We start from the raw sequence: 27,998 nt of genomic DNA, 5'->3' as shown, positions 1-27,998 counted from the left end.
ACATTAACAATTTCCCTCTCATCTTACATATCCTTGGCACAACTAGAAAACTAATATTGGTACAACACTATCACTAAACAATAAGTTTTATTCAAAATTCTCCCTTTTCCCTCTAATGTTCTTTTTCTGTTCCAGGCTCCAAGGAATAGAAGTTTATCAAAAGATAGAAGAGGAGGATATTTGAGAGGAGGGGAAGTACCTAATACTGAAAACTAATACAGTCCGGGATACATGGAAGATGCTCAGTAACACTTATTCAATCTAAATTACCCTATTAGATAGTGCAGAATTCTCTCTGCATTGCTGTTTTCTTTCCTGCAGTCAGCTCTGTCAGGTTGAACAGAAAGTGATAAATAATGAGGAAAATAATTCATGTTGTTCCCTTGCTGCATTGTTGTATTGCCTACTGCACCACCAGTAATAGAAAACTAGGCCATGAGCATTTCATTGCTAATACACTCCAGTGGCTTTTCTGCCTTGGTCTTCTAGCTTTGGCCTCATTGCATCACACTAGTGATTAGAACAAATATGCCAGACTGTGCTGTGTTTTCCCAAATAATTTTTTTATTTTGCAGGGTAGAAGGAACTGATGATAACCTGCTCTATAAAAAGAGATAAGCAAAGGCATTTTCATCATGGCCTTCTTTCTAAAAGGCTTTCCCAATAGCCTGTTTTTAAAAATAAACAAATATGCATAAACCCATAGAACAATATTACACCAGACATACATTTAAGGAGTATGTCTCCATTAAAAACAACTGTCTAAGAAACATGCACCTGAGTTTCTGGGGAAGTATACATAATAGAAAATCTTAAACCTGGCCAAGTTCTCCAAGTTAATCTTATTTGTTCTTATAGGATTTGATGCCATTTAACCATGTTCATCTACTTTTCCATCTTGTCCTATAGGTGGACTATCTATCTATATATTTTTAAAAAGAGATTCAGGAAAAACTGATAGATTAGAAAATTTGTTCTAAGAACATTTAAGATCTCTCTTAAAAAATTTCAAATAAAAACACAGTATTGTTAACTCCAGTCACCATGCTGTATATTAGATTTAGATCCCCAGAACTTACCCATCTTATTACTGAAAGTTTGTACACTTTGACCAACATTGCCCTATTTTCCCCATTCCCTTACCTCCTGGCAAACACCATGCTGTGTTCTATTTCTATTAGTTTACTGTTTTTTAGGTTCCCTATATAAGTGAGACCATACAGCATTTGTTTTTATGATTTTTTTTTTAAATAAAAGAGCTGGTGTCAACTTCCATTCTTTGACTTTAAGATTAAAAAGTGTGGAAATACTGTGGTATGACCTAAGGCAGAGGCAGGGCTGCAAGCTACAGATGCCCATGTGATCATGGACAACGGTGCACAGGTCACTAGTCATCACTATTTCTTGTTATTGGTGGGACTGCAAACTGGCACATTTTTAGTGATATTACTCATAAGCACACTGTGGTTGTTTAAATTGGTAGGGATGATAATGAGAGTAATTTGTGGGTAATTAAGTCTCTCCTTTCCACCTGACAATTATGCAAACTAGAAGGAGATGAACAGCATAGTTACGTGTTGCTTCAACTAAGAAACATTTCATAAGAATTTTGAGTAATGTGGGTAGGTGATTAAAATGTTAAAGGGGAAAAAGTTAAAAACTGGTACGTTTTCTAAGAAGTTTTATTGAGGTATAATTTACATATCATAAAGTTCACTCATGCTAAGCATACAACTCATTGAATTTTAGTATATTTATGGAGTTGTACAATCATCACAATCTAGTTTTAGAACATTTCCGTTATTCAAAAAAATCCTTTGTGTCCATTTATAGTTACTCCCTATTTCCACCTCCTGTCCTAGGCAGCCACTAATCTACTTTCTGTCTCTATAGACATACTTGTCTTTCCAGGACATTTCATTTAAATAAAATCACACAGTGGGTGTTCTCTTGTGTCTGGCTTCTTTCACAAAGAATAATGTTTTTGAGGTCCATCCATGGTGTATATCAACACTTCATTCCTTTTCATTGCTGAATAGTTCTCCATTCTGTGGCTAGACCACATTTTATCTGTTCATTCATTAATGGATATTGGATTTATTTCCAGGTTTTGATCAATGTGAATAATACTACCATGCATATTAGTGTACAAGTTTTTGTGACATTTAAGAGTGAAATTGCTTGCCTGGCATGGTGGCTCACGCCTGTAATTCTAGCACTTTGGGAAGCCAAGGCAGATGGATCACCTGAAGTTAGGAGTTCAAGACCAGCCTGGCCAACATGGTGAAACCCCATCTCTACTAAAAATACAAAAATTAGGCATGGTGGCTCACACCTACCAGCTACTTGGGAGGCTGAGACAGGAGAACCACTTGAACTCAGGAGGAGGAGATTGCAGTGAGCTGAGATCATGCCACTGTACTCTAGCCTGGGCAACAGAGTGAGACTCAGTCTCAAAAAAACAAAATGAAACAAAAAAGAGTGAAATTGCTAGATCATATGGTAAGTCAATGTTTAACTTTTTAAAGAAAATTGATAAGCTGTTTTCTGAAATGGCTGTGCTATTTTATATTCTCACCAGTAATGTATAAGATTCCAGTTTCTCCTCATCTACAGCAAGACTTATTATTGCATAGCTTTTTATTATGCTTATCTTAGTGGGTTAAAAAAAAGGTGTCTCATTGTGGTTTTGATTTTGTACTTCTCTAATGAATAATGATGTGGAGTATATTTTTATGTCACAATTGCTTATTGGCATAATTTATTGGTATAGGGTATTTGGTTAAATGTCTGTTCAACTCCTTTACCCATTTTTAAATAGGGTTATTTGCTTATTCCATCTCCGTTTTACCTCCAGGATGGAAGCACTATCTCAAATTTTAAGGTCATTATTCCTTTGCATTAAAAAAATTTCTGCCATGTATTTCTAGATAACACATTGTTTTGCTTCTTTTTGAACTGTATAAAAAATGGATTTATACTGAATGGAGTCTTGAGCATAAAATCCTGAGTGTCTTCCTATATTAAGTTTTCATGTTGGGCAAAAACAATTATCTTCCAACAATGGTACTATGATAGTTAAAGCAGAAAGTTATCTTTGAGAAAAAAAAAGGATTACAAATGGGAACACAGAGCTGTCGATTCTTGCCTTTTGGAATATTTTAATGGAGTTATTGTAAGTGGGGTATAAGAACAATAAAATGGTGTTCTTAGAATGTATGAACATCAACTATTGCACTTGTTTGATATTAGAGCGTAGAGGTATTTGCCTCTAGGTAGTTTTAACCTACAGATTTTTATTTTTCAGTTTGTGAGACTAATTTTTCTAGCTTTCATGTCTCTTCCTTACCTGGAATCTGTTAATTACAGCTCTTAATCATTTCACTGCTTTCAGCATGCTGTTTCTTATATGATATTGTGATAAGGATTACACTGAGTAGGCTCTGATTAGGAGTCTAGGGATTCCCTCTGGGATAAGTTAATGAGCTCTAGCACATGGACTTTGTAACATTTATTTTGGTTGCAGAGGCCCCTTTTTGTTTCCTTCCTTGTTCTCAACTTTTACTGAGCAGAATTGTAGGAGTATGGACTTGAAAACAAACAGATTTGGTTTTGAGTCCTTGTTCTGTCATTTTCTGTTTTTTAAAGAACAAATCACTCCATTAAAAACATTTTCTAAATGAGGATAGGAATGTATTGATCACAGTATGACATAAAATAAGATGATATATTTAAAGCACTCAATAAATTATAAATATTATATTTTTAATATATAAAAAGCCTTATCAACATCAAACTCCTAAATTGCTCTTTGGTGACATCTGAGAATAGGCAAAATAAAAAAAGTTTAGACAATAAAATACAAAAATTAGTCTCATGAGCTGAAAAAAAAATCCCTGCATTATAGAACTACCTAGAGACAAACTGTACTTCACAGATCTGTAATGCTTATTAGACAGGACAAGGGAGGCAAAACTGAGAATAAATATTGGATTGGTTGGAAGTGGTGGCGATAGGAGCAGTGATAGGAAGAAAGTACTCCAGCAAAGTTAGATGAGGAAAAACTTCCACATTCCTGGTGAGCAACTTAATGTCAGAAATTATACCATCAAAAAAAGTCCTGTAGGGGGGCTTAAATATAACATAGCTCAGAGTTCTCAAATTGATCACCACCAAGACTTTGTTTTATTACTTTTCCCTCCATCAACTCCATTGAATAAATCGGTTTACCAAGAGAGCTGATCTATCAGTGAATTAATAAATAATGTGCCTGGGAGAACAGAATCTGGAGAGGGGAAAGATTTTTTCTCCTTTTCCTCTCCAGGTAATAAAGAGGGGCTGCGTTTGGGACAGCAGAGGCCATGAGATACAGAGTTAAGAGGAGGTGGACTCTTAGCTTTCAGTTTGGCCAAGGTTTATGGGCTTTCTCTGAGCCTTATGTAGAGACACCAGTGTTTTTCCTTCTGTGCTGGATTGAGTTCAACCTAAGTGCAGTAAAACTATAGGGTTCTTTACCACAAGGGTCTTGCAGCATTGGAAAGTAGGAAGACAACTTCATGGGCTTGGCAGCCAATCCCCAGAAGGTACCTAGAGCTGTGGTAATATATTTATGATGGATTTGCAAACAGCAGACACCATCTAAAAGATAGGAGGGGAAGAATACAATTTTACTGTTTTGTGGGCATTTGTGTAACTTCCCAGGGATTCTCAGAAGTGGCTATGGGAAATATGATTAAGGAGGTAGCTGATAATTGTGCAGATGAGGGTGATAAATCAGATACATTTTGGTGTAAATCATGATATATGGTCATTCAAATCCATAGAGATGTAAGAGCTAAAGGTTTTTTAATTATGTAATTTAATTTTTATAATGTATTAATCTAGGACAAAAGTAATTATTATGCAAATATAATTAAATTCTTTAGAAATATGTTATTTTAGTTAGCATACATGTTGTCATTCATGCATGAGTCTCTAGTAAGGCATAGATCCTTTCTATTTCATTCTAGAATAGCTGTGTGTTAAAGAAGATAACTCAGAGCCATAAGTGGATTGTACAGCAGCCAGCTATGCTTGTAGCAATTTTGCCCATCTCATCTCTAAAGATAAAATACTTTAGTATTGGGTGGAATTGGTGAAGAGACAGATGTCTCAGGTTTGTGGCAGAATGTCATTTTGGTAATTAATGGGGAAAGCAAAGACCCATGGCTTCCTTACCACTAATTAAGAAGCCACAGTACAGACATAAGGAGAAGAAAGATCTAGCATGGTGGCAGGTTGGAGTGGAAGGGTGGAGGCTGTAGCAACTAGCTGAGGGAGCATTTATGGGCTTAGTTATTTGAACAAATGTGAACTCGAAGGAGGCAATCCTTCAAAACGGATCCCAAGTGACTAACTGGGCCTAAATTTAAAAGAGAGCCAAGGGACGGGCTATTTTCTGGCTAAAAGTCACACACATCCTCTGAGTTGCACTAAAGCCACACTTTTTTAACTTTGGGACTTTCAGAACTCACCTGAACCAACCAATCAGAGCTTACCTGTCTCAGCCAATCAGGGATTGGCTCTATCAATCATTCAGGGCTCAGCTGTATTAACCAATCAGGACTCAGCTGTGTCAGCCAATCAGAAAAAAGGAAGTTTGAATTCTTTATTTACATAAAGGGACCTTCTTAGGAAGCTGGGCTGAAACTTTTGCTATAAAACAAAAGTGATTGTTCTCTGGAATCACCTTTATTTTACACATTAGGCTGTGTCTTACCAGACTGCAAACTGTTTACTGGAATAAAGTCTCTTTCCTTCAAATTCCTTTTCAGAGAACTTTGTTCACGGTAGGCCCTAAAGTGCCTACTAAGAAGTTTCAGGGACAGGTCATTCAGACCTTCCCAGCAGAGGGCAGTCACAGCTTGGTTTTTCTCAGGTAACGGTGGCTATATTCCTTGGGTTTCACTGTCTGGGCAACGCTTTGGGTGGGGCAGTTCCCTCTCTTTTGCAGAGAATCTTCTCTAATCTATGGTTAGGGAAAAGGCTTTTATTGAGGTCTAAAATTCCAGAGAAGACCTTGGCGATATTATAACTACATTTTTTTCATACAGGGTATAGAAATGATGATATATCCACATCGATTTTCTTTTTGCTTCCCTGCTCTCAGGTTTAATCAATGATGATGTTGGAATGTGTCTGTTCAGAATTTAATATGATTTAGACAAAGGCTTGAAGTTATGGTTGCTTAATTAAAATTTTCTCTTGTAAAAGAAGAAAACATAGACGATTGAAGGTGGAAAACTTTGAGATTTAAGAAATATATGAGGAATCTCCTCTCCTGCCTCCACCAGCTTAAGGAAATTCAAACCCCTAGAAAGTACTTATTATTTAAATGATTATTTTTCTAGTGATTCCTGATAATTTATTAAAGCCTATAGTCCACAAATCTCTGTTAATTAACTTTATATTTAAAAATTAAAAATGAAATGTTATGCCATTCTTACCAACAACTAGGTTTTAGATAACGATGTGGTATAAATGATTTCGATTAATTACTGTTTCCTTCTCTTCTTTTATTTAAATTTAGGATTCAATATTTATTTTTGCCAAATTATTTAAAAATTTTTTTCTGTTTCATTAGGGAAGTTAGTTCAAGAGACTTCCCTCGCAATAAACTGCCAAGCAGTTTATTACAAAGTCTTACATAGTGCATTCTTAATTTAAATATTATTTGTTTATAGCTGAATTTTCATGAATGATATAAAGTTATCAGACATTATAATACAAGAAACTATAAATATACAGGAGTGCAAATATACACACGGATAGTGTGTACTGTGTTCTGTTTCCATCCTTTATCTTCATGATTTAACTCTATGGGGAGGGCCAGTGCTCATCTTCTGGTCTCGTATAGTAACTGATATGGCTCTACTATGGCCCTTCTCATATTGCTGTGTGTAGTGGTTTACGTATCTGGGAGCCTCTGGAGGGTAAGAGCTGAGGGTCATTAACATTTCTAACACATGTTGGGTGAAGGTGCTTAATATATGTCTACTGAGAGTAAAAGAGTGGTTCTTCTGATTTCATTTTGTTTGAATCTATTTTGGGTTCTAGGTTTCAGATTCAGGTTGACATTTGACCTAGTGCAGAAAAATTCTCCCAAATATAGGCAGAGCTAGTTATTATGCCTTGGAAAGTTTTCAGAAAGAGATATGATCTGTCCCTGCTTTTTCTAAATTCACCAGTTATCTAGCAAGTCATCTGTGTCAGTGCTTATTTCTTCAGTATTTCTGATACTTTTCCCAAAGAGTATTATTAATGCATTGTGTTTGTGACTTCCTTTCCTTTCTTTATAAAAAAGTTTATTTTTAAAAATGTCTCCCTAGCTTTACTGAGATATAATTAACAAATAAAAATTGTATATCTTAAGGGTACACAACATGTTTTGATATACATATGCGTTGTGAAGTAATGACCACAATCAAGTATTCCTTCTTCACCTGTGTCAGATGTGTTGCTGGCTCCTGTTTTGTTGCAATGTGCTTCCTTTGAAAACAGATAAAATGTTGTCACAAAATGAAATGATTGCATCACCTATAAATTCATTATTACTTTAAAGTCCTACCTTGGGCCAATGTTTCTAAGATTAGTATCTTTAAATGAGCAGTTCACCTTAGAGGGAAAAAGGAAATTACATTAGGTCTCAGTTCTTTCATCAAGGAGGCTGGTGGTAAAATTAAAAATTTATTTATACTTTCCAATAATTTTCTTAATTATTTTCAAATATGCTGAAGGCTTGCTCATATATTTTATGAGTTGCATGTATAAAGATCATAAAAACTTAACTCAATTATTAAAACACTAGTGAGGGTAGAAAGCAATCTCATTTACCACAGTCTCATTTGCTATACGAGACAAGACATAGCCTTTAGTTAATCTGTACAACTGTGCTTCAGATTGAACATAAAATGCCTTCATGTACCCATAATTTTTTCTCTTTTCCCAAGATAAGGCTAAGTAATTTCATATCCTTTCTCTTTACATCATTTCTTAGTGTTTTCCTATGTTTTACATAAAATTCACATAAAATTGTTAATGTGAGTATGAGGTTTGCATACAGTATGAGTGGATATTTTCATGGTTTAATCTTTTCTGCCATTTTGCATATTACTTAGAGGAATATATTTGAATGATTCTTATTTACTTTGTAAAAGTAATTTTTCCCCTTTTTATATTCTGACCTTGATTTAGGGAAAGTTGTTACTTTATTAGTGACATCAAATAATTCTCTGATAAACATTGGGTTACTAAAACAGTGTAATGGTCCACAGGAGAATGTATTAGGTAGGTCACAAGGAGAAAACCACTTTTGTTTTTATGAGCATGTCAGCGTACAATAAGGCAGTGCCTGGTTAGGTGCCTGGATGATGACACCAGGCTTGAGTGGTTTGGGTCTTGGTGCCACCATTTACTTACTAGATGCTCTGCATTTTGGCTCGCCATCTACAAAATGAGCACAATAGTAATAATAATGCTAACATTGTAGGTTATTGTGAAGCATAATAAGATAATTGATATGATTTGGCTCTGTGTCTCCATCCAAATTTTATCTCAAACTGTAATCCCCTTGTGTCAAAAGAGCAACCTATAATCCCCACATATCCAGGGAGGCAGGTGATGGAATCATGGGGACAATTTGCCATATGCTGTTCTCATGATAGTGAGTGAGTTCTCATGAGATCTAATGGTCTTATAAGCATCTGGTATTTCCCCTGCTTTTACTTCTCTCCCCTGCTGCCATGTGAAGAAGGTTCTTGCTTCCCCTTCACCTAAGCCATAATTGTAAGTTTCCTGAGGCCTCCCCAGACATGTGGAACTATGAGTCCTTTCCTTTACAAATTACCCAGTGCTGGGTAGTAGAGGGTGAAAGGGTTTGGAAGCGTGAAAAGAAGATAGGAAGATGTGAGAAAGTCTGGACCTTCTTAGAGACTTGTTGAATGGTTTGGACCAAAATGCTGATAGTGATGTGGACAACGAAGTCCAGGCCGAGGTGGCCTCCAATGGAGATGAGGAACTTACTGGCAACTAGAGTAAAGATCACTCTTGCTATGCTTCAGCAAAGAGACTGGTGACATTTTGCCCTTGCCCTAGAGATCTGTGGAACTTTGAATTTGAGAGAGATGGTTTAGGGTATTTAGCAGAAGAAATTTTTAAGCAGCAAAGCATTCAAGAGGTGACAGAGCATAAAAATTTGGAAAATTTGCAGCCTGACAAGCCAATAGAAAATGAAAACCCATTTTCTGGGGAGAAATTTGAGCTGGTTGCAGAAATTTGCATAAGTAATGAGGAGCCAATGTTAATCACCAAGACAATGGGGAAAATGTCTCCAGGGCACAGGGCATGTCAGTGACCTCTGCAGCAGCCCCTCTTAGCATTCTCTGTATAAGAAACATAGAGTAATGCCTACTATATGGTAAACACTTAATATACCTCAGCCATTACTATTAATAATTGTAACAGTCTGGAGAAAATACTAAAGCATAATCATTTATGATATGGTTTGGCTGTGTCTCCACCCAAATCTCAAATTGTAGCTCCCGTAATTCCCATGTGTCATGGGAGGGACCCGGTGGGAGGTAATTGAATCATGAGGGTGGGTCTTTCCTGTGCTTTTCTTGTGATAGTGAATTAGTCTCATGAGATCTGATGGTTTTATAAAGGAAAGTTCCTCTGTACACTCTCTCTCTCTTGCCTGCCACCACGTAAGACATGACTTTGCCGCTCATTTATCTTCAGCCATGATTGTGAGGCCTCCCCAGCCACGTGAAACTGAGTCCATAAACCTCTCTCCTTTATAAATTACCCAGTCTCAGGTATGTCTTTATTAGCAGTGTGAGAACAGACTAATACAATTTATATATAAATTTAATTCTGTCCTATTTTGTGAATGGGTAAAATGAGGCGTATAATTTCATGAAGTATTTATACATGAAGACATCTGTAACAAGTTAGTACCTATTTTATACTAGTAGGCTTCTCTTTTACTGAAAATGACATTTTATCATATATTAAAGAAAATCATATATACATATGAGCTACACTATTTACACAAAGAAATGCTTTTCAAAAAAACAGGAGTTGTAACTTTTGTCACTGACAAAATAGACTTTAATAGTAACAAAGACTAAAAGAAACAAAGGACATTACATAATGGTAAAAGGATCAATGCAACAACAGGAGTCAATGATCATAAATATATATGCACCCAATATAGGAACACCCAGATACATAGAACAAGTTCTTAATGACCTATAAAGAGACTTGGACTCCCGCACAATAATAGTGGGAGACTTTGACACACATTGTTAATATTCGACAGATCAATGAGATAGAAAATTAACAGGAACATCTATGATTTGAATTCAGACCTGGAACAAGTAAACTCAGCGAATATTTATAGAATTCTTCACCCCAGGGCCACAGAACATACATTTTTCTCAGTATCACATTACACCTATTTTGAAAGTGACCACACAATTGGAAGTAAATCACTCTTCAGCATTTGCATAGCATTTCACAGACTTAAAGGAAATATTGGTTGGCTGTTTGTTTGTTATTTTCTTCCCTTATTCCTTCCTGTCTCCGCTGTTAAGCACAATTATTGGCATAAAAAAGGTTTTTAATACCTATTTTTAGATTGCAACAGAACAAGACTCCTATTCTCTCTCCCCTTTCTCTTTCTTTTTAATAAAAAAAAAAATAAAAATAAAAAGGTTGCAATTACACAACTAGAAAAATAATCTTCATCTTAGTCTCAAAATAATGAAAACTAACAAACAAATAAATGACAATAACACAGTGTCCTTACCTAAAAGAATGTTGCTTTCTTAGTGCTGAAATCATTAAACTTAATTCCTGAGAAAAACAAATATGGCTGACTTGTCTTTAGGAAAAAAAAAAAGAAATGCTTTTCAAATTTTATGCAGTATTATCCTTAAATGTGGGTGAGAATAGTGAACTAATAAAACTGGAGGGTAAAGGGGAATCGATGAAAAAAGCCAGCCAAAGAAAAATCTATCTAAAATCTCATGTTTTACCATTTAAAAATTGTGAATTTGCCCTTTGATGCCTGTATTCGTCAGCTTCTGGCAGGAGACAGCTGTCATTTTCAAACTGGGTAATTGAGGAGAGTGTTACAAAGAGACTATTTATAAAGGTATAGGTAGGTTTTAGGGCAGTCACAAAGTAATAGCGCAGTGCTGTCTAGCAGCAAACTGGGGTCAGGCACATCACTCTTAGGCCTGATGAGTCAAGGGGAAGGAGGAGTTGCCAGGACCCAGCCTAATGGAGAGTTCTGCCTGGTAGGGGTTCTGACTTTGTTGAGTTTGACACCGCCAACATGAAGCATCATAATGGCAGGGTGAAGGGGAGGTGAAGGGGGCGGATTAAGGAAACAAATGCTCCAACCTTACTCTCCTCCCTGCAACTACCTCTAGCCAGCACTTCTGAATGGCTGAATGCAATGGATAGCAGGATGGTAAGGGAGCCTGTTGAATCTGCCTATGCAAGTCAGCCTCCAAGTGCATAGGACAAGATGAATAAGGGTGAAGAATGGATAGAGAAGAGCAAATGAGAGATATCTAGTATAATAAATTTATATTTGCTATAATATTAAAATGACTTCAGCATTTACCCATTAAAACTACCATCACATTTTTCAGTAAAATTGATGCTTCAGGATGGAAGGGTTTATGTGTCATGGTTTGGGTAGCATTGACATAAGCAAGTCCTTTACTACAAAATAGATGTTTGGCAATTTTGAATCTGTAACTGAGTTGAATGGTGTTGTATTAGCTTTTTGGGTGGCCACGCAATGAACTACTGCAAACTTAGCAACTTAATATAAAATAAATTCATTATCTCACAATTTCCGTAGTCCATGCACAGGCTAGCTGGATTCCCTGATTCGTGTTTTGTCTAGCTGAAATCAAGGTGACCGCCAGGGCTGCAGTCTTCATCTGAGCTTGGGAGTCCTCATCCAAGATGACTGGTTGTTGGCAGAATAGACTTCCCTGCAGTGTGTAACTGCATTTCTGTTTCCCTTCTAGCTATCAGCTGGGATCATTCTCAGCTCCTAGAGGTTGTCTGCAATCCCTGCAAATGAGGCCTCTGTAGGCAGTTCACAAGGATGTTTGCTTTCTACCAGGGCCAGTTGGAGAATCTTGCTGACTTCCTCTTCTGGAACCACCAGAGAATACTCTGTCTTTCAAAGGGCTCATGTGATTATGTCAGGCCCACCCAGATAATCTCCCTAATTACAACCTGTATTACATCCAGTAGTAATTGAATAACTGGGAAAAGGTATGTGTACACCAGAGGCTGGGAATCTTGGGGACCATCTTCAGGTTTTGCCTACCACAGTGGGCCTTAAAAAAATTGCAGTGCTCTTTCTTTCCAGTCCCTGTGGAGGATCTGATGTTGTTGCTGACCCCTAAAACCTGTGGTGGCTTTGGAGCCTCTAGACTAGCAGGAGCCACACATGTAGATGCCTTTAGGGGCTAAGCAGATTTCATAATCATGATAAGGTCATCATTAGTGACAACATCTATTTCAGTTTGGGAGACACTTCTTGATTCAGACACAGGTCATTCAAAATTGCAAATATAGTCTCAATTCAAATTTAAAATGTGAAGTCTCATGTAGTAATGATGTAAATAATACTGTAATACTTGTTTATAATTCAGGCTTCTCTTCTTTCGAGCACTATGGACCTACATTGGGCAGAGAGGTGTGATTTTGATAATTTTCTTTTTCTATCCCTTGAGATTCCATTTCTGCCAAATAATCTAGTTGAAGATCAGGGAAGGTCACACTTTCTGAGTACTGCACTCTGCCTGTGTCAGGTGTTTACACTGAACTCCTCTCATGGGCTTCCAGTTTCTCTTTGGAGAAACTTCCCCCTACAGCCTCACTCACATACTGGTTAAGCTTTGTGTCCCCACCCAAATCTCATCTTGAATTGTAATCCTCACAACCTCTACATGTCAAGGAAGAGAGCAGATGGAGGTAATTGAATCATGGGGGTGGCTTCACCCATGCTGTTCTTGTGATAGTGAGTTGTCATGAGAGCTGATGGGTTTATAAAGGGCTCTTCCCCCTTAGCTTGGCACTTCTCCTTCCTGCTGCCTTGTGAAGAAGGTGTCTCGCTTCCCCTTTGGCTTGCCATGATTGTAACTTTCCTGAGCCCTCCCCAGCCATGCTGAATTGTGAATCAATAAAGTCTCTTTCCTTTATAAATTACTCAGTCTCAGGTAGTTTTTTATAGCAGCATGAAAACTAATACACCCGCTCACACATCACCAGATATCTCCAACTGGAAGATCTCTTAATACAGGCGAAGGACTCTCTTCTAACTCTTGCACATAAAGTTCTTAATTCAGCTTCCATGAATCTGGAAGGTTTCCTCCAGCACTATTAATCTGTAGGGATTAGAGATTTGTTAGTGAAGTTTAGCATATTTTCATATGTTTATGATGCTTGCTTATATAGTTTGACTAATCTATTTTATTGTTCATCTTTTTAAACTAATTTGGTGTTCTTTCTATTTTCTAGATTCTAGTACCTGACTTCTCTTTTAATTTTTGTATGAAGTCTTTTTTATCAAAGTTTTAAATGTTAATGTAGCTAAATTTACCAATTTTGCATCACCTTTTCTCTCTTTTTTGAATTGGTAATATTTTATTAGTATTTAGCTTTATATTTTAGAAATCACATTTAATGTGATGAAGTTAAACTTAATGAAAATCTTTTCCTAATTCTTAAAGGTCTGACAATTTTACATGTTTGAATGTATTGCCCTCATGCTTTAAACAAAAAGAAATACTTTTAAAGTCACATGTATCTCACAGACGTACATTAAAACCATTCTTAGTATTTACCTAGATTTATAAATAGTTTATTAAATAGAATAAAATGGCAAAATTCAAGACTTTTAACAATTAGAGTGGTAAAGTTCAAGAAAAAAAAAAACAAAAGTCACAAGGGTAGGAGAAGGAATGAACATTATTTTGCCTATGCCGTTTAATTCCCATGAATTTGCAAAGTGAGTAGTATTACTCTCAATTTCCGGAAGAATGCACTGAAATAGTTTGGATATTTATCCTCTCCAAATTTCATATTGAAACTTGGAGGTGCATCTGGTAGGAGGTGTTTCCGTTTTCTTGGCCAAAGAATTTAGCTTGTTTGACTTGAAGCTGAGAGTTGAACCCAGTGTCCTTTCATTCCAAGCCCAGGTATATACCATGATATCTCTGTGATCATCCAATTTATATGTTCCAGGTATCTGTGCCATTGGGAAAAACTCTGTAAAACTGTTCTTATATACATTATACCTCCTAAGGTTCAGACATAGGTAGAAGTGCTCAGCAAAACACTTGCCACAAAGGCATTATTTTTTGTTTTGGCTTTGGGCTAAAAGAACATAGTTAACAAGCAAATGCTTTTGAGCCCTTTAAGAAGTTTTATCTTGCTTTTAAACACCTATGATATCTTTGGCAATGACATTCTGCTTATTATTTTTAATGGCAGGTCAAGGCTCTTTTGTATTTTGATTGAAAGGTGTCAAGTGGGACTACATAAGTGTAGGGAAATATCATTCTTGAGATGCCAATACTCCCACCAGAAATCTTTGCAAGCAATTTCAGCTTCCATCCAGAAAATCTGAATTTCACCTATGTTAGACCTCTGTGATATATTTAGAAAAACCAGCTGCAGAACATTGTTAAGGTAGTTATAAGGGTCTAAACATTTTAACACTCTGTATATTAGCTCAGTGGTTGTTTAGAATGGTGTTAAAGAAAGTATAATAACGTTGGCATTCCTAAGTCCATTAAGAATGTGCGTGCTATGGTCTAAATGTCTGTATTCCTCCAAACCTCATGTTGAAATCCTAACTCCCAAGGTGATGGTATTAGAAAGTGGGGGTTTTGAATGGTGATTAGGTGGTAGTCACAGAGCCCTCATGAGTGAGATTAGTGCCCTTTTGAAAGCGGCCAGGGAGGGACCCTTCATCCCTTCCGCTGTGTGAGGACACAGCAAGCAGGCACCGCATGTGAGCAAGTGGGCCCTCACCAGAAACCAAATCAGCCTTGATTTTGGAGTTCCCAGCTTCCAAAACTGTAAGAAATAAATTTATTTTATTTACATGCCTCCCAGTTTACGATCCTTTATTATTATAGCAGCTCAAATAAACTCAGAGCAGTTGACCAAAAGTGATCTTACATGGTTTATAAAATGCAAACCCTTCACAAGAAACAAGAGGTATTTTGAGTTCACATAGTCCAGTGAAGCAAGACTATGCTAAAAAAGATGTTCTTCTGTTTGCTACTCAACATTGAAGATGTAGAAGAGTGAGAACATTTGGCTGGAAATGGCACCTAATGAAACAAACACCTGTTGGTGGGACGTGAGCAGCTATAGGCGTAAGACAAACTATCTCAGCCCTCCTGAAACTTGCAAGATCTAACTTCTCCATCAATGGCATTTATAGCTTTGGAAATGCATGAGGCTTAATTTGGCCAAGAATAAATGTCTAAGTGTGCAAGAGTTATATAGTGGCAGCCACAGGGCACCATTTTAGATTAAAATAGTGGGCATTTATACACACACACAGCAGTTGGAGGGAGAGTATGGCTTTTGGAAATTTTGAAGCAATCACTGTTTAAAGTTCATGGAAAATTCACTAAATCATTGTTTTGAGATTTGGGTTTCATATACCTTGTACCTCTCCTTCTTTACAGATCTTTAATGAATTGAAGACATTCAAGAAGGCAAAAAGGGATCAAAATGTGTTAGTTTTACTGCTGGTCAAGTCAAACTGGAGGATATGGCTGGGCTTTCCATCTCCTTCTAAGAACCCAAACTGCAGGATCCCAATTTATTTTCTCAGGAGTAGGCAGAAAGGCTGGACTACACAGCAGACACCTGATGGCTCCGGGCAAGAGGCAGCTAAGCCTGGACAATAAGGCAATCTAAGTGCCCTGGAGCCCCACCCAGCCGTTACCTCACCCCCTGCCTGCATTTTCACCATGCTCCGCCCTCATCACTCTCACCAAACAACCCACACACACACACATACACACACACACACACACACACACACACAAACGACACATACATTCTGCTGTGCCCAGAGCAGGAAAAATCTTGTTTTGATGACCAGGAGGCATTGTTAATTCTATGGGAATTCTATTTTAATTAAAGAAAAAAGTTCTTTCATTGCAAATACTTCCAGTTCCACAGCAGATTCTTGGCAGAAGTGTGTCACATGGAAAATCAACTGATTCTGCATATCCACGGTTAAAAGAATGATTTAAATAGCAGTGGAAAAAACAATAACAACACTAACAAAAAAACAGAATAAATTGTATTCTATATTACATTTATTATGCCAAGTGAGATGTGAAAAAATAATATTCTAAATTTTTTGAGGGCAAAACTAAGTCATTAGTTGAATTTAGGAATTTTAAGCATCCATTCAAAAATCAAATCCAAAATGAAGGTGTAAGTATATGTAATTCCAAAAGCTTTCTCCATCTTCGTATAAATTATAACATTTCTTCTTTTGTCTAGGAAGTTAAGTTTTATTGGTCAATATCTGGAGGATGAGAACTTTCTTAAATGATTTTATGACATTTGTACATAAACATTATAAAAAACATAACTTTAGATTTGAATATTGATACATTCATAAATGGAATTTCCATTTTGAATATTTTTGTCTTAAGTGATTTCATACTATACTATACTTTTGATCTTTCTCAGCTGAGTATTTACACACATAAATGATTCTCTTATTGAAAGTTACAGTTTTTCTGGGTATTATTTAAGTTAATATACATCTTTCAAAAATAATCACATAAGTTTATCTTTTAAGCAACAGTAAGTAAGTATTGACAAACATCAAGATTTCAGGTATGCTGCACTTATAAACATGTATACCTTTAGCAGTTAAAAAACACTGCCACTCTAGTTGTAATCGTAGTGTTCTTATAGCCGGTTAATCTTTCATTTTTATTTCATATATAAAGATGACACATTGATTCTTTAAAACACGAATATGTATTTAAATGTTATTCTTAACTTTCTACTGAGAAGTGGTTGTTTGTACTTTGCCAGATGAAATTCTCTATCAAGGGGTGATTCTGGTACTTTTTGTAGATGGAGTCTTGCCCTGTCTTCCAGGCTGGAGGGCAATGGCATGATCTTGGCTCACTGCAACCTCCGCCTCCTGGGTTCAAGCGATTCTCTGTGAGTAGCTGGGATTATAGGCACACATCACCATGCCCAGCTAATTTTTGTATTTTATAAAGACGGGGGTTTTGCCATGTTGACCAGGCTGGTCTTGAACTCCTGACCTCGGGCGATCCACCCATCTTGGCCTCCCAAAGTGCTGGGATTACAGGCATGAGCCACTGCACCTGGCCTCCATTCATATTTTCAATCCAATACCCAACCAACATAGTTTTTAGTGTCAAGGAATCAGGGTCAAATTGTATTAGGTGTGAGAACCAGATCCGACTTTTTGATCCCTAATAGAGCATTTCCGTTGAGAAAAAATGAGATGAATTAGAAAAATATCAATTCACTGGTTGGAACTTTGATAAGCTGACCAATCTTGTCCAGAGACACTTGCCAGTTAATGATTCTAACATGTTACCTAGTCCACACAGTGTCACCTATTACTGATAATAATTTTTATTTGAGTCCATCTTAAGGAACTCAAGATATGAGGCAATTTAAGTGCCCTGGAACCCCACCCAAGGGTTCATTGCTCATATCCTATTATCTCACTAGCATCATCTGCACTTTTTTTTTTCATTTAAATCTTTGGTTTCTCTTTGGTGTTGGTAAGCATAGTTTTGCTGAGCTCAAGAGAAGAATGCCTGTAATGATATCCACTTTGAGTAATTATACATGCTTGAAATCTAGGGATCTATCTCCAAAAAATGTAGGGCTTTTATTGGTTTGTGTAAATCAACACGTTGATACATGTCCAAAAGGAGTCTCATTGGTTTTCACCACTGTTTGCCATTTCCAGATATAAAATTAGGTGCTTAAGGAACAGCATTAATTCTCTGTAGCTACTCAGGTAACAGTCTGTGCTTCAGATGCCTTGGGAGCCATATTTTTCTTAGCACAAAGTCTGTTACCAGGGAGTAACACCATTAAGTGAGAGGCATCTAATCCAATATTAATATTTGTAAAACAGAGCAGTCATGGAAAGATGTAGCTTTCAATTCATTGTTTTAATTGGTGATTTATTTGAATATAATAGTATAAATAAAATGCATTATGTGTGCATATGTATGTGGATAAGCTATTTACATTTTTATGTGTAGAAATGAAATTATATATTGACTAGCCCTTTTGAGGCCTTTGAACAACGATTTCATCTTCCCTCTTTCCTGCAACTGTTTTGAGGATTTAGATAATTCATACAAGGTATGTACACAATCACACCCATAGTATGTACATCCTAATCACACACTTAACACAGAGAGGATGTGTGAGGAATGTAAATCATCCTAGTGGTCAAAGAACTGACCTTACCTGTGACTGATGGCATGGTAATTAGCCCTGGCATATTTAATAATATGCCAATGTACTGATTACTATATGCAGCCTTTGTGATAATTATGCACCTACTCAAGGAGATGATAAAAAAACAAAACAAATTGAACAGCCCTTCTGACCTTCAAAAATAAAAGAACAAATTCTGTTATTGAATACATGTGGACACTTTTGTTGGCTTTTTCACGTATGTACATGTGCCTACCTGATGATAGAAATTGACCTTTAAATGGGAGACAAGTTATTTTTTTCTACACATAAAAATAGAAAACCATCACTCAGACTGTACACACTCACAGAATGTATTGACATACCACAACCAGCTACAGTATTATGCACAACATATTGTTCACACATTAGTACAGCAGAGATAAACACATTTAGAAATTTAGTAATTGCTAGTATATATTTTTCTTGTTGACCTTTCTCAACCTCAATAAAAGGTATCTCTAATGGCCCTTAAAACAAGAATTATTTTCTCCTCTCCTCTAGGGATTGGAGACTGTGATTATAATACTGCAATCTCCTGATATACAAGCATCATTTTAAGACATGATGGAAAACATTAGGAAAAGTAAGTTACTTGAAGTGATCTAAAATAAATGTTAAGGAATCTAAAAAATCATTAAGGATGCCGATTAACATGAGTAAGCCCTTTCTACTCATTTTATATAGTTTGTTCTATACGCAGCCTTCACATGTTATTAAAAGCAATGCTATGAATCAGAAAAAATTATTTAACTGCTAGAGTTTTTCTAAAGAGACACAATTTTTAAAGCAACAAACAACACTAGCAGCGATGTTAAAAAACAAGGTATAATTTTTGCCTCAGAAATAAATGGATGACATCGTCCTAGTTAAGAGATCAAGAAAGTTGTTAGCATTTCTCTCCCATTTAATTCTTCCTAACTTGCTTAAATCACTGGGGTATCTAATCATAATTATCACCACGCTGGTTCATCATCAGTATCTTTTTCTAAAGTGTAAAATACGAGATTTTTATTCCTACTATTTTGCAGCCAATTAATTTTGAACTTGGATCAGAAAGATACTTGATAAAGACTTGGCATTTAGAACTGCCCATCTGGAACATCATTTTCTGTAAGGCGTCATTTGAAGCCTCTTTGGATACAAGTACTCATGTTTTAATGATTTTACATCCAGGAGCCCACTTTTTTCACAGCTAAAGCTGGTAATCCTATGGGCAGAGTTAATTGAATTGCTTTCTACATGCTAGTGTCCAGAGAGAGTAATTACCATAAATTTAAAGTCTCCATTTCAACAAAACTTTTGGTTGGAGCTGTCTTGAGTTTTAAGCCAGCAGAACTTTGAATGGTTCCACTTTTGTCTTGGCTAGCACAACAGGGATGCCAACTGTATTCTTATGAATGGTCACTTGTGCTGTACCTCTTTATGAAGCTTCTAAACAAGTTTTTCCAGGAAGAAAGCAGAAACTATGCCTTCACTTATTTTATCCTGTGGGTTACAGTCAGTCTTCATAAAGCAAACCAACATTATATAATGGTGTGCCCATAATAGATGCATTTGCTGGTATAACTGCCTCTTTTTGGCACATTATTGCTTGGCTTTAATTTCATATTCAACAGTCTTTATTCTCATGATAAGTATCTGAGATACTTGGGTCTTAAAAAAAAACTTGTAAATTACATCTGGTTGCACCATTCTGGCCACCACAAGTCATTTCACCAAGGACCATGGTTATTTGAATGTTCTTTATAATTATCATCACTTTGATTTACTTAATAGCCAAAAGTAATGTTTCAGGATTGTTTGTTCCTGCTATCTATATGTATATACAGATGTACAGATGTACTGGATTTACTTTGAGAGGTTATTTGGTTGTGGCAAGTGAGTAGTTTAGCTAGTGACTGTTCACAGTAAAAATAGCTGTAATGACCTCTGGCAGATGTCACTGATCACTTGGGAGGCAGAATTTTTCCACTTCAATCAATCTTCATTTATGTCCTTGGTCATTGCAAGCCAAGCTTATTTGATTTCTGCAGCCAAGGAGAATTGTTTTCTTTCCAAGAGTAGGATAAAGTTCATGGAAATCTGTTTCAGTATTTACAAGACTGTTTTTTCCCCTGTTTGCAAAAATGTCTAAAATATTGTAGACATCCTGAAGCCCATGTGTCTGCACAGATGACATTAGTAATTAGCCAGTTGAAGAATTTCATTAAGAAGGATATCGTTACAAGGATGGACAGGAGATTCAGCATATTTCCTGTTATTTGCCAGGTGGCAGCAGCTGACCCGAATTTGGAGAGAATCAACCACAAAGAACCACGCACAACGTCAAGAAGCATTGCTAACAGAAAACAAAATGCTCAGATACATATGTAAATTAACAAACACAGAAGGGGACATTTGACTTCTGAATTCACCATATACACAAAAACGGTGCGGGGACAAGGTAGTCGGCTCACTTATCCAAGATACTGCTGAGTTCACTGTTCTATCACAAAGGGAAATTCACAGGTCTTATTTCTCAAACACCACTTAGAACAAAACAGGAGAGAGTAAACAGCATCATCTCTGTGACAGTATTACAGATAATTAGTAAATCAGGCAGGTAGAGGTCTACACAAGGCTACAAGTCCCCTGTTTTCAATAAAAACACATATACATATATGCAAATCTTATCCTAATGTATTGTTTTACCTTATACTGATTCATAAAAGTAGACAAGGGATATGGTGAATTATATGTTACTAGAAGTAGACAAAATTTTAAACATTTGGCACAATATGTAGGAGGAAGAGAAGACACATTTCTCACATTTCGGCAGCAAAACAGTAACAAAGTCGATGCAGCAAAGGCCACACAATTTATATTAACAGCACACTTGCATATATCCTCTGTAAACACATTTTAAAGTCACATCATACTCTGTTCTTGGTATGATATATACAGGGATTCCCAGAATGACAGGCATTCCCAGAAATGAGAGGAAAAAACATTAGTATAAGCTAGGAACAGTGAACCCTCAATATGCTGGAATACAAACGAATGCTATTTTCCTCTTCTGCTTTCTACTTTAAGACAGCAAGCTTCTGTTAATTTGGTTCTGAAATCCAGCCTATAAGGTATGTGTTACACATGCATATTCAGTCCAATTTATTTCAATGTTGATGTTTAACCTTATAACACGATGAACACTGATATTCAAAACAGTATCAGAGAATTCTCAAGATTAAAAAAATTATCAAAGATCAAATTACATTCAATATAGGTGAACTTATCAAGGTAGGAAACATACTAACACATTTTATAAATATTTCATTTCAGACGCGAACAAAAGGTTTCTGGTTAAACTTGACGTAACAGGGTGTTCAACTCTTGCCACTGACCCAAAGCACAATGGTTAATCAGTGTATTACTCTATGTAAAGTAGTTGGTCTGTGGTATTCAAAGTCAGTAATCCAGAAAGACATAATTAGAAAAGCATTCGAGATAAACATGACAGCTAAAGCTGTGACATTTTTCTCATGATCATAAAAATAGAACAATCAATCAATCTTGTAATTAAAAATTTTTAGTATTCACTTGTTAAATGGTATGGCATCTTAATATTTTAAATGTTGAACTGTCTTTCAGGCATGGAGTTCATCTTTTTACTACTGGTTTAAGAAATGTTTCTTATTCTTGATTTAATAAAATATTTCCTGTCTATATTTCAAAAATAAAATGCATGAAAAGGAACCAAATTATATCTAAAAGAAATGAAGGGTAAAACGAAATAACTTTCAACCCAACGTGTGTCATGCAGGTAAAGTAAGGAAAGAACTGAGCAAGTTCAAAGAGTCTGCCATAAAAACCGTTTTGCAACTTAATTTTTGAATGAACCTTAGGTTTCAGAAATGAGGAATACTAAACACCTAATGCTACGTCACAGATTGATGTGAAGGAAAATTCTTAAGTAAGGTTTTATTGTGAGAGTACTTAGGATAGGTATCACAATATAAAAATGCTGCTGTCTTGAATAGGTTCCTATCTTATTAATCCATCTGAAGATATATTTGTTATTGTCCTTAAAAGCTGTTAGTTCTATAGGATTTAATGAGCAACAAAACAAACAATATTTTTGTAATATTTTGTGATAATCTTTTGAGTGTTGTAGAAATAAAGAATTTGGTTCTAGCACCAAAGAAAACCAGTTAAACTTAGTGCATTAAACAAATTTTCTTAAAGTTTTGAGTGGCATAACTACAACAGCAAATCTAGCAATTCTGATATATTTAATGTGAGACAAATGTCTACAACTCTCTCAGGCCTTTGCCTCATTTAACTGTTTACAAATCATGTGGTTACTCTAAAGTTGTGAAAATAAATATTATTACCAGATGCGAAATTCCTTTTTCTTGCCTATTTTAATGCAGGGACAGCCTGTTCTAGCCACTTCACAGCAGAGGATTACCTGGGGCCCACCCATCTGGAGTAGGCACTGTTGACAGCTGCTACTGTGTACACAGGCTGTACTCTGTGTATACACAGCATGTATGCCCACGTGGGAAGGAGACACCAGTGAGCAGAAACCAGCAGAGAGGTTATGTTCTGGCAGAGGCATCTGAGACAGAAGTGACACAAACACGGCTACAAATGGGTATTTAAGGCCCAAACAGAGAACTTTAGGCTAAATCTCTAATCATTAATAGTAATTTGCTTGGTAATTTGATGGCAATTTTGACATTACATAGTATTCTTAATAGATACCAATCAGTAAGAAACTGAAAAATGTGCCTTATTAAAAAATTCCTCCTAAGTTCCAAATAGAACAACTGTAACGATTCTCAGGCTCTGAGAATACTGGTTGACGAATGCAAGCTTTGTCTACAGTTAAATTGCTTCAAAATAAATCAAAGTCTTTTTATTAATTTAGGTTGTGCCCGGTGTAGCTTGTGCTGTTCAAGTTCAGGAATGGTTTTTTTCCCTGCATATGTTCAGAATGTGTAAAACAGAATTTAAGTTGAAAAAAGCCAGAACAGATACTGTGAATTGACTGTACCCACGGGAAACATGAGTCTCTGGAGAGAATACTCATGGTTAGGTAGGTACTCTTTTCTAGCTCATCTTGGGGAATGAGTTCAGAGAAGGCAATTGGTGCCCCTCCAGCATCTAAGTCTGGTTTTCTAAATGCCAAATGGAGACCAGCAATCTCCCCACAACATCTGCAGGAAGGGAAGCCTTCCCAGGGCCGTTGTTCCTTCCTTCTTTCCACGCTACCCGCTCAAGCCACTGCTGCTCATCCAGGCCAGTGCCTTGGAGGATACTCGTGTGTCTTGGAACATGCTTCTCTTCCGGAGACACGTGAGGTCTGAAGTCAGACAGGTGCCTATGTTCCCAAGGAGCATATTCCACCCAAAGCATAAGCCATGTTTTTGTAAAGGCCTCTTCTTTCATTGGGTTTGAAGAATATGAAGGGTATTTCTCTTAAAATCAATAAGTTTGCTGAAGTTACCTTTTTACTCCAGAGTATACACTTAAGCAATTAGATGATAGTCTATGTACAAAAACTGAAAAGGAGCTCATGTTCTAATTTGGTGTTGACTAGATTTGTTATTGGAAGTTATTGCACCCAATTAAAAATAATCACAAATTGGATCCTGTTTACAGAAGTCTAAACTAAACATTGTTTTTGTTACTTATGAGGTTTTTATCATCACAGAAAAAGCAGTGTTTGGTAATCTGCTATTTATAGTTCCTTACCAAAATCTTAGCATCCTCAGTAGAATATCACTGGAGAACACTTGTACAATATCAATTTAGTATTATCCCTAATTTGATGATTCTTTCAAGAATTCAGTCCCATGTACTTCCTCTAGGGCAAGAAAATATGAATATGTCCGGTCAGAATCACAAAGATGCACCTTGTGTTCAGTGCAGGAAAATATGTCTATATAAATCTATGTTTAATGTAGGCAGTTTTCACATTCAAAAGCTTAGCTAATGTTCCTAATGTAACTTTCTTATATTTATTAACAGCTGTAAGAAGGTTTATACAAAAGTTGTCTGCAGATGTTTACAAACATTAAATCACAGTTGGTATATTTAATGTTATCTGGCCTAGGAATGAATCCAGTTTTTTCTCAATTTATTTTTCGTTATGATTCTTATCACCTATTTAAAATTTGTGTGGTTACAGCATTGTTATTGCAACAGGACTAGAAATTATAACACTGTTTTTTGCCAATAGTGTTTTTGCTACTTCCAATATGAAGCAGGGATTTTAATGGAAATTATTGTGTGATAAGCTGAGGCAGTAATACAAAATGATACATGTATAATAATATAATAATAATGCTCTCTCTACGAGCAACATCATATTTTTAAAAACCCAGTGAGTATTATTTTCAATTAATTAAGATTGCAAACCTTCAGTGAAGCTTGTTTCTCCTCTCCTGTTCCTTCTTTCAAATTGAAATGACATTTTTGTTTGTAGAGCTCTAGGTCAATTTTTAATAGCAATTTCTTACAGTGAATACTTGCTTTTCCTTCCTGGTCTTGCAGGGAAAAAAAAGCAACTAAGCAAGCTTTGACACAGACGGACACATGTGAATACCATAAATTTATACAAAAACTCCCATAAATATTTCCTTTCAATCTAACACAGAAGAAGGGGCAGGACGGACGCAGCAGTTGGGGCGTCGGAAGTTCTGCAGCATGGACTGGAAAACACTGTGCTGCCTTCCTTTGAGCTTCTTATTTGAAGAAGTATCTGAGGAGATGGATCTCCGGGTCTGGCTATTTTGAGTTTTGATTAATTTCTCATGTTCCCTGATTTGTCTTTGTAAATGGTTCTGGATTGCGATTCCCAGGGACTCTGCGTCCAAGGAAGCACCATACACTTCCCAGGTCATTCCCTGCTCATCCCACACCACGTCCCTGACACGCTTGGACTGTTTCAGCTGGAGCTTGGAGTCCGCGCCAAGCTGCTTTTTCTTCTCTCCTGAAGTGAGTCCTACCTGAGCAGCAGCTGCTGTCACATTTAACTTCTGCTCCTTGAGGAACTCGCTGACGCGGCTGGGCCTGCGTGGGCTGGCTTTGACGGAGCGAGATGGCGTCTTCTTGCTGGAACCTGGGCTGGAGTCACTCATGGGATCAGATGGCAGGCTGAGGCTTGTGGCTGTCTTGGTCTGTCTGTTTTCTTCTAAGGTGCTCTCCTGGTTGTTCCTAACTGGGGAGGGTGTAGGATTAGCAGCTGATTCTGTGCCTCCACTTTCTTGAGATTTAGGATTGAGCAGTAGGGTTTTGGCATCCGAGGTTTTGGTGCCAGTGGACTCTTTTTCTTTTACTATCTGGGGAGATGCAGGCTTCTTTTCCCTTGCACCTCCTTTATTTGTGGGATCCAAGCTCCCAGAATGGTCAGATTTGCCGGCAGAGCCACAAGAGTCAGATAGTTTGCAATCTGACTCTGTTTTGTGGCCATTTGTAGTTTTCTTTGCAAACTCAGACTGCCTGGTTTCAAATTTTCCCAATCCATAACTTGTTTCAGCTTGACTGCATGCACTGATAGAAATCTGGTCAATGGTGCTAGATTTCAGGAAGCTGGAATTAGTACCTGCAAGCTTTTTATAAGTTGATTCTTCCCTCATTGGACTCATTCCTGCTAACCTCCCATCTTCTTTAAACGTATCCTGGGCATTACTGGAGGCCAAATTGATTGATGAGATTTTAAGGACCTCATCTGGTAGGCTCACTAGTTTATTTTCCTGTTGGAAAGCTGTAGAAACAGTTGCAGCTGCCTGAATGTGTACCCGTGGCATGATGGCAGGGCACCTACTGGACTCCTGGGGGGCTTGTATGCTATCAGAGAGCTCCAGTGTGTGGCTCCCACTGCTGTGGCAAATGACACGCAGCTGCTCTTGTTCAAAATGCTCAGGAGCAGGGCTTTCCTTCAGGAATGCAGTGAGGATACTGGGGCTGGTGGAGACGGATCTGCTCTCCACATGTGCCACTGCCTGCACCTCTGCATCTTGCCAAGCCCTGCTGGGAACTTCCTTGATCTCACTTTCAGCTTGGTTGGTCATCGTGCTGGCTTCTTTGAACCTTGACATCTGATGCTGTGCTGGGAGCAGCACCTTCCCTGGACCTGGAGGGCATGCCGAAGGTCTGCTAGTGACAGGGGATGGTTGAGGTGTCACTGAAGTTGTGCCCTGGGGGCCTGAGGCAGTGACAGAGGGCTGCTTGTTCTCTGAACATTCAAATCCTCTAGTTAGAGGTTTATAGGATCTCATTTCAGTGTCACAGATGGCTCCCTGCCTTTCCCCTTCAGGTCCACCTGCAGGAGAGGATGAATGACTGACCACCCTGGCTGCTGTCACTGGAGTCTGCACTGTTCCCTGGATTGCTTCGGGAGAAGGAAATTCATAGGACACCTGATCTTTGCTGCTACTGAGGATGTCTCCCACAGGACAACTTGGTTTCTCAGATTGCTCTCTATTTGAGGTTCTCTGTGATCTCATCAGGGAATCTTCAGGCGTGGATGAGGTGATGGCATTGGGCTGATCACCTGGGATGGACTGGCGGGTGTGCTGACTGGCTGGCATTGTCATTGGTGTGTGTATAAGATCCCTTTCTGCTGCAGAATTTGCAGCTGGTGCTGCAGGCTCGCTGCTCCCTGGCAGCTGGAGATTGCCTGGAGAGTTGAATGTGGCAGATGCTTTCTCCACTTCATTGAAGACACCAGGAGAAGACATAGCTGGCTGGGTGGTCTCATGCTCACAAGCCTGCATCAGGGCTTCAGCAGCTGCCCTGGGGCTGAGGTCTGCTTCTGCAGTGGTACCAGAAAAGCCATTGGCATTCTTACACAGGAGAGCTGGTTGATGCTGAGGTGAGGCAGCCTGCAGCTCTCCTAGATCCTCTTCTTTTCCGGAAACTGCAATCAAGGAAATTTTAGCTGATCTCAGAGGGTCAGGTACAGTCCCCATGGAATTTCTCTTCAGGAGCACTCCAGAGCTCTCTCTTGGGTAGTGTTCCCACTGGTGGGGGAAGGGTGATGCCGTCAGAGCTCGGAGTATTGACACGGTCAGGGTTTATTCCTCTGAAGAACCAGTCTGTGAATCAAGGGAACAGCATCATTAATACAGTACCTCACTTAAGGACTGAAAAATATACCAAACTGTCATTTTTATAAGAGCATATTAAAACTTTTCTTCCCATATCTGTTGATATAAAAATAGACCTTGGTGGAGAGAACAAAAAAATAAATAAAAATAGACTTAGGAAAAAAGATTTTGAAAACAATTATAATTACAAAAATATTATTTTGACATATTAGTTGCTACTTGCATCCTACTAATGTCTAGCAAACAGATTTCTCATGCATCTACCTAAGTTTGCTAACTACCTCAAAAGTTATTGGTGTA

The 27,998-nt window shown here is 37.4% G+C and overlaps 1 protein-coding gene and 1 long non-coding RNA gene across 7 annotated transcripts in view; one reads left to right on the top strand and one right to left on the bottom strand.

Moving 5' to 3' along the window:
- The window catches only part of LOC108590846 (uncharacterized), a 71,398-nt gene extending 53,510 nt beyond the window's left edge, over positions 1–17,888 (top strand). For both annotated transcript variants that reach the window (XR_008480155.2, XR_001910561.4), the window contains one exon: positions 136–17,888. This is a non-coding gene — a long non-coding RNA (uncharacterized LOC108590846). The remainder of the gene's footprint in view (positions 1–135) is intronic.
- GPRIN3 (GPRIN family member 3) overlaps positions 16,214–27,998 on the bottom strand; it is a 68,957-nt gene continuing 57,172 nt past the window's right edge. For all 5 annotated transcript variants that reach the window (XM_078366835.1, XM_035293324.3, XM_035293325.3 and 2 more), the window contains exon 2: positions 16,214–27,686. In XM_078366835.1, coding sequence (XP_078222961.1) covers positions 25,230–27,560 — 2,331 coding nt within the window. In that variant the 5' untranslated portion in view covers positions 27,561–27,686 and the 3' untranslated portion in view covers positions 16,214–25,229. The remainder of the gene's footprint in view (positions 27,687–27,998) is intronic.

Source organism: Callithrix jacchus, chromosome 3 (genome assembly GCF_049354715.1).
Source record: "Callithrix jacchus isolate 240 chromosome 3, calJac240_pri, whole genome shotgun sequence".
Lineage (NCBI taxonomy): Eukaryota > Metazoa > Chordata > Mammalia > Primates > Cebidae > Callithrix > Callithrix jacchus.
Note: the sequence above shows the minus strand (reverse complement) of the source record. Positions and strands in the feature narration are given on the sequence as shown.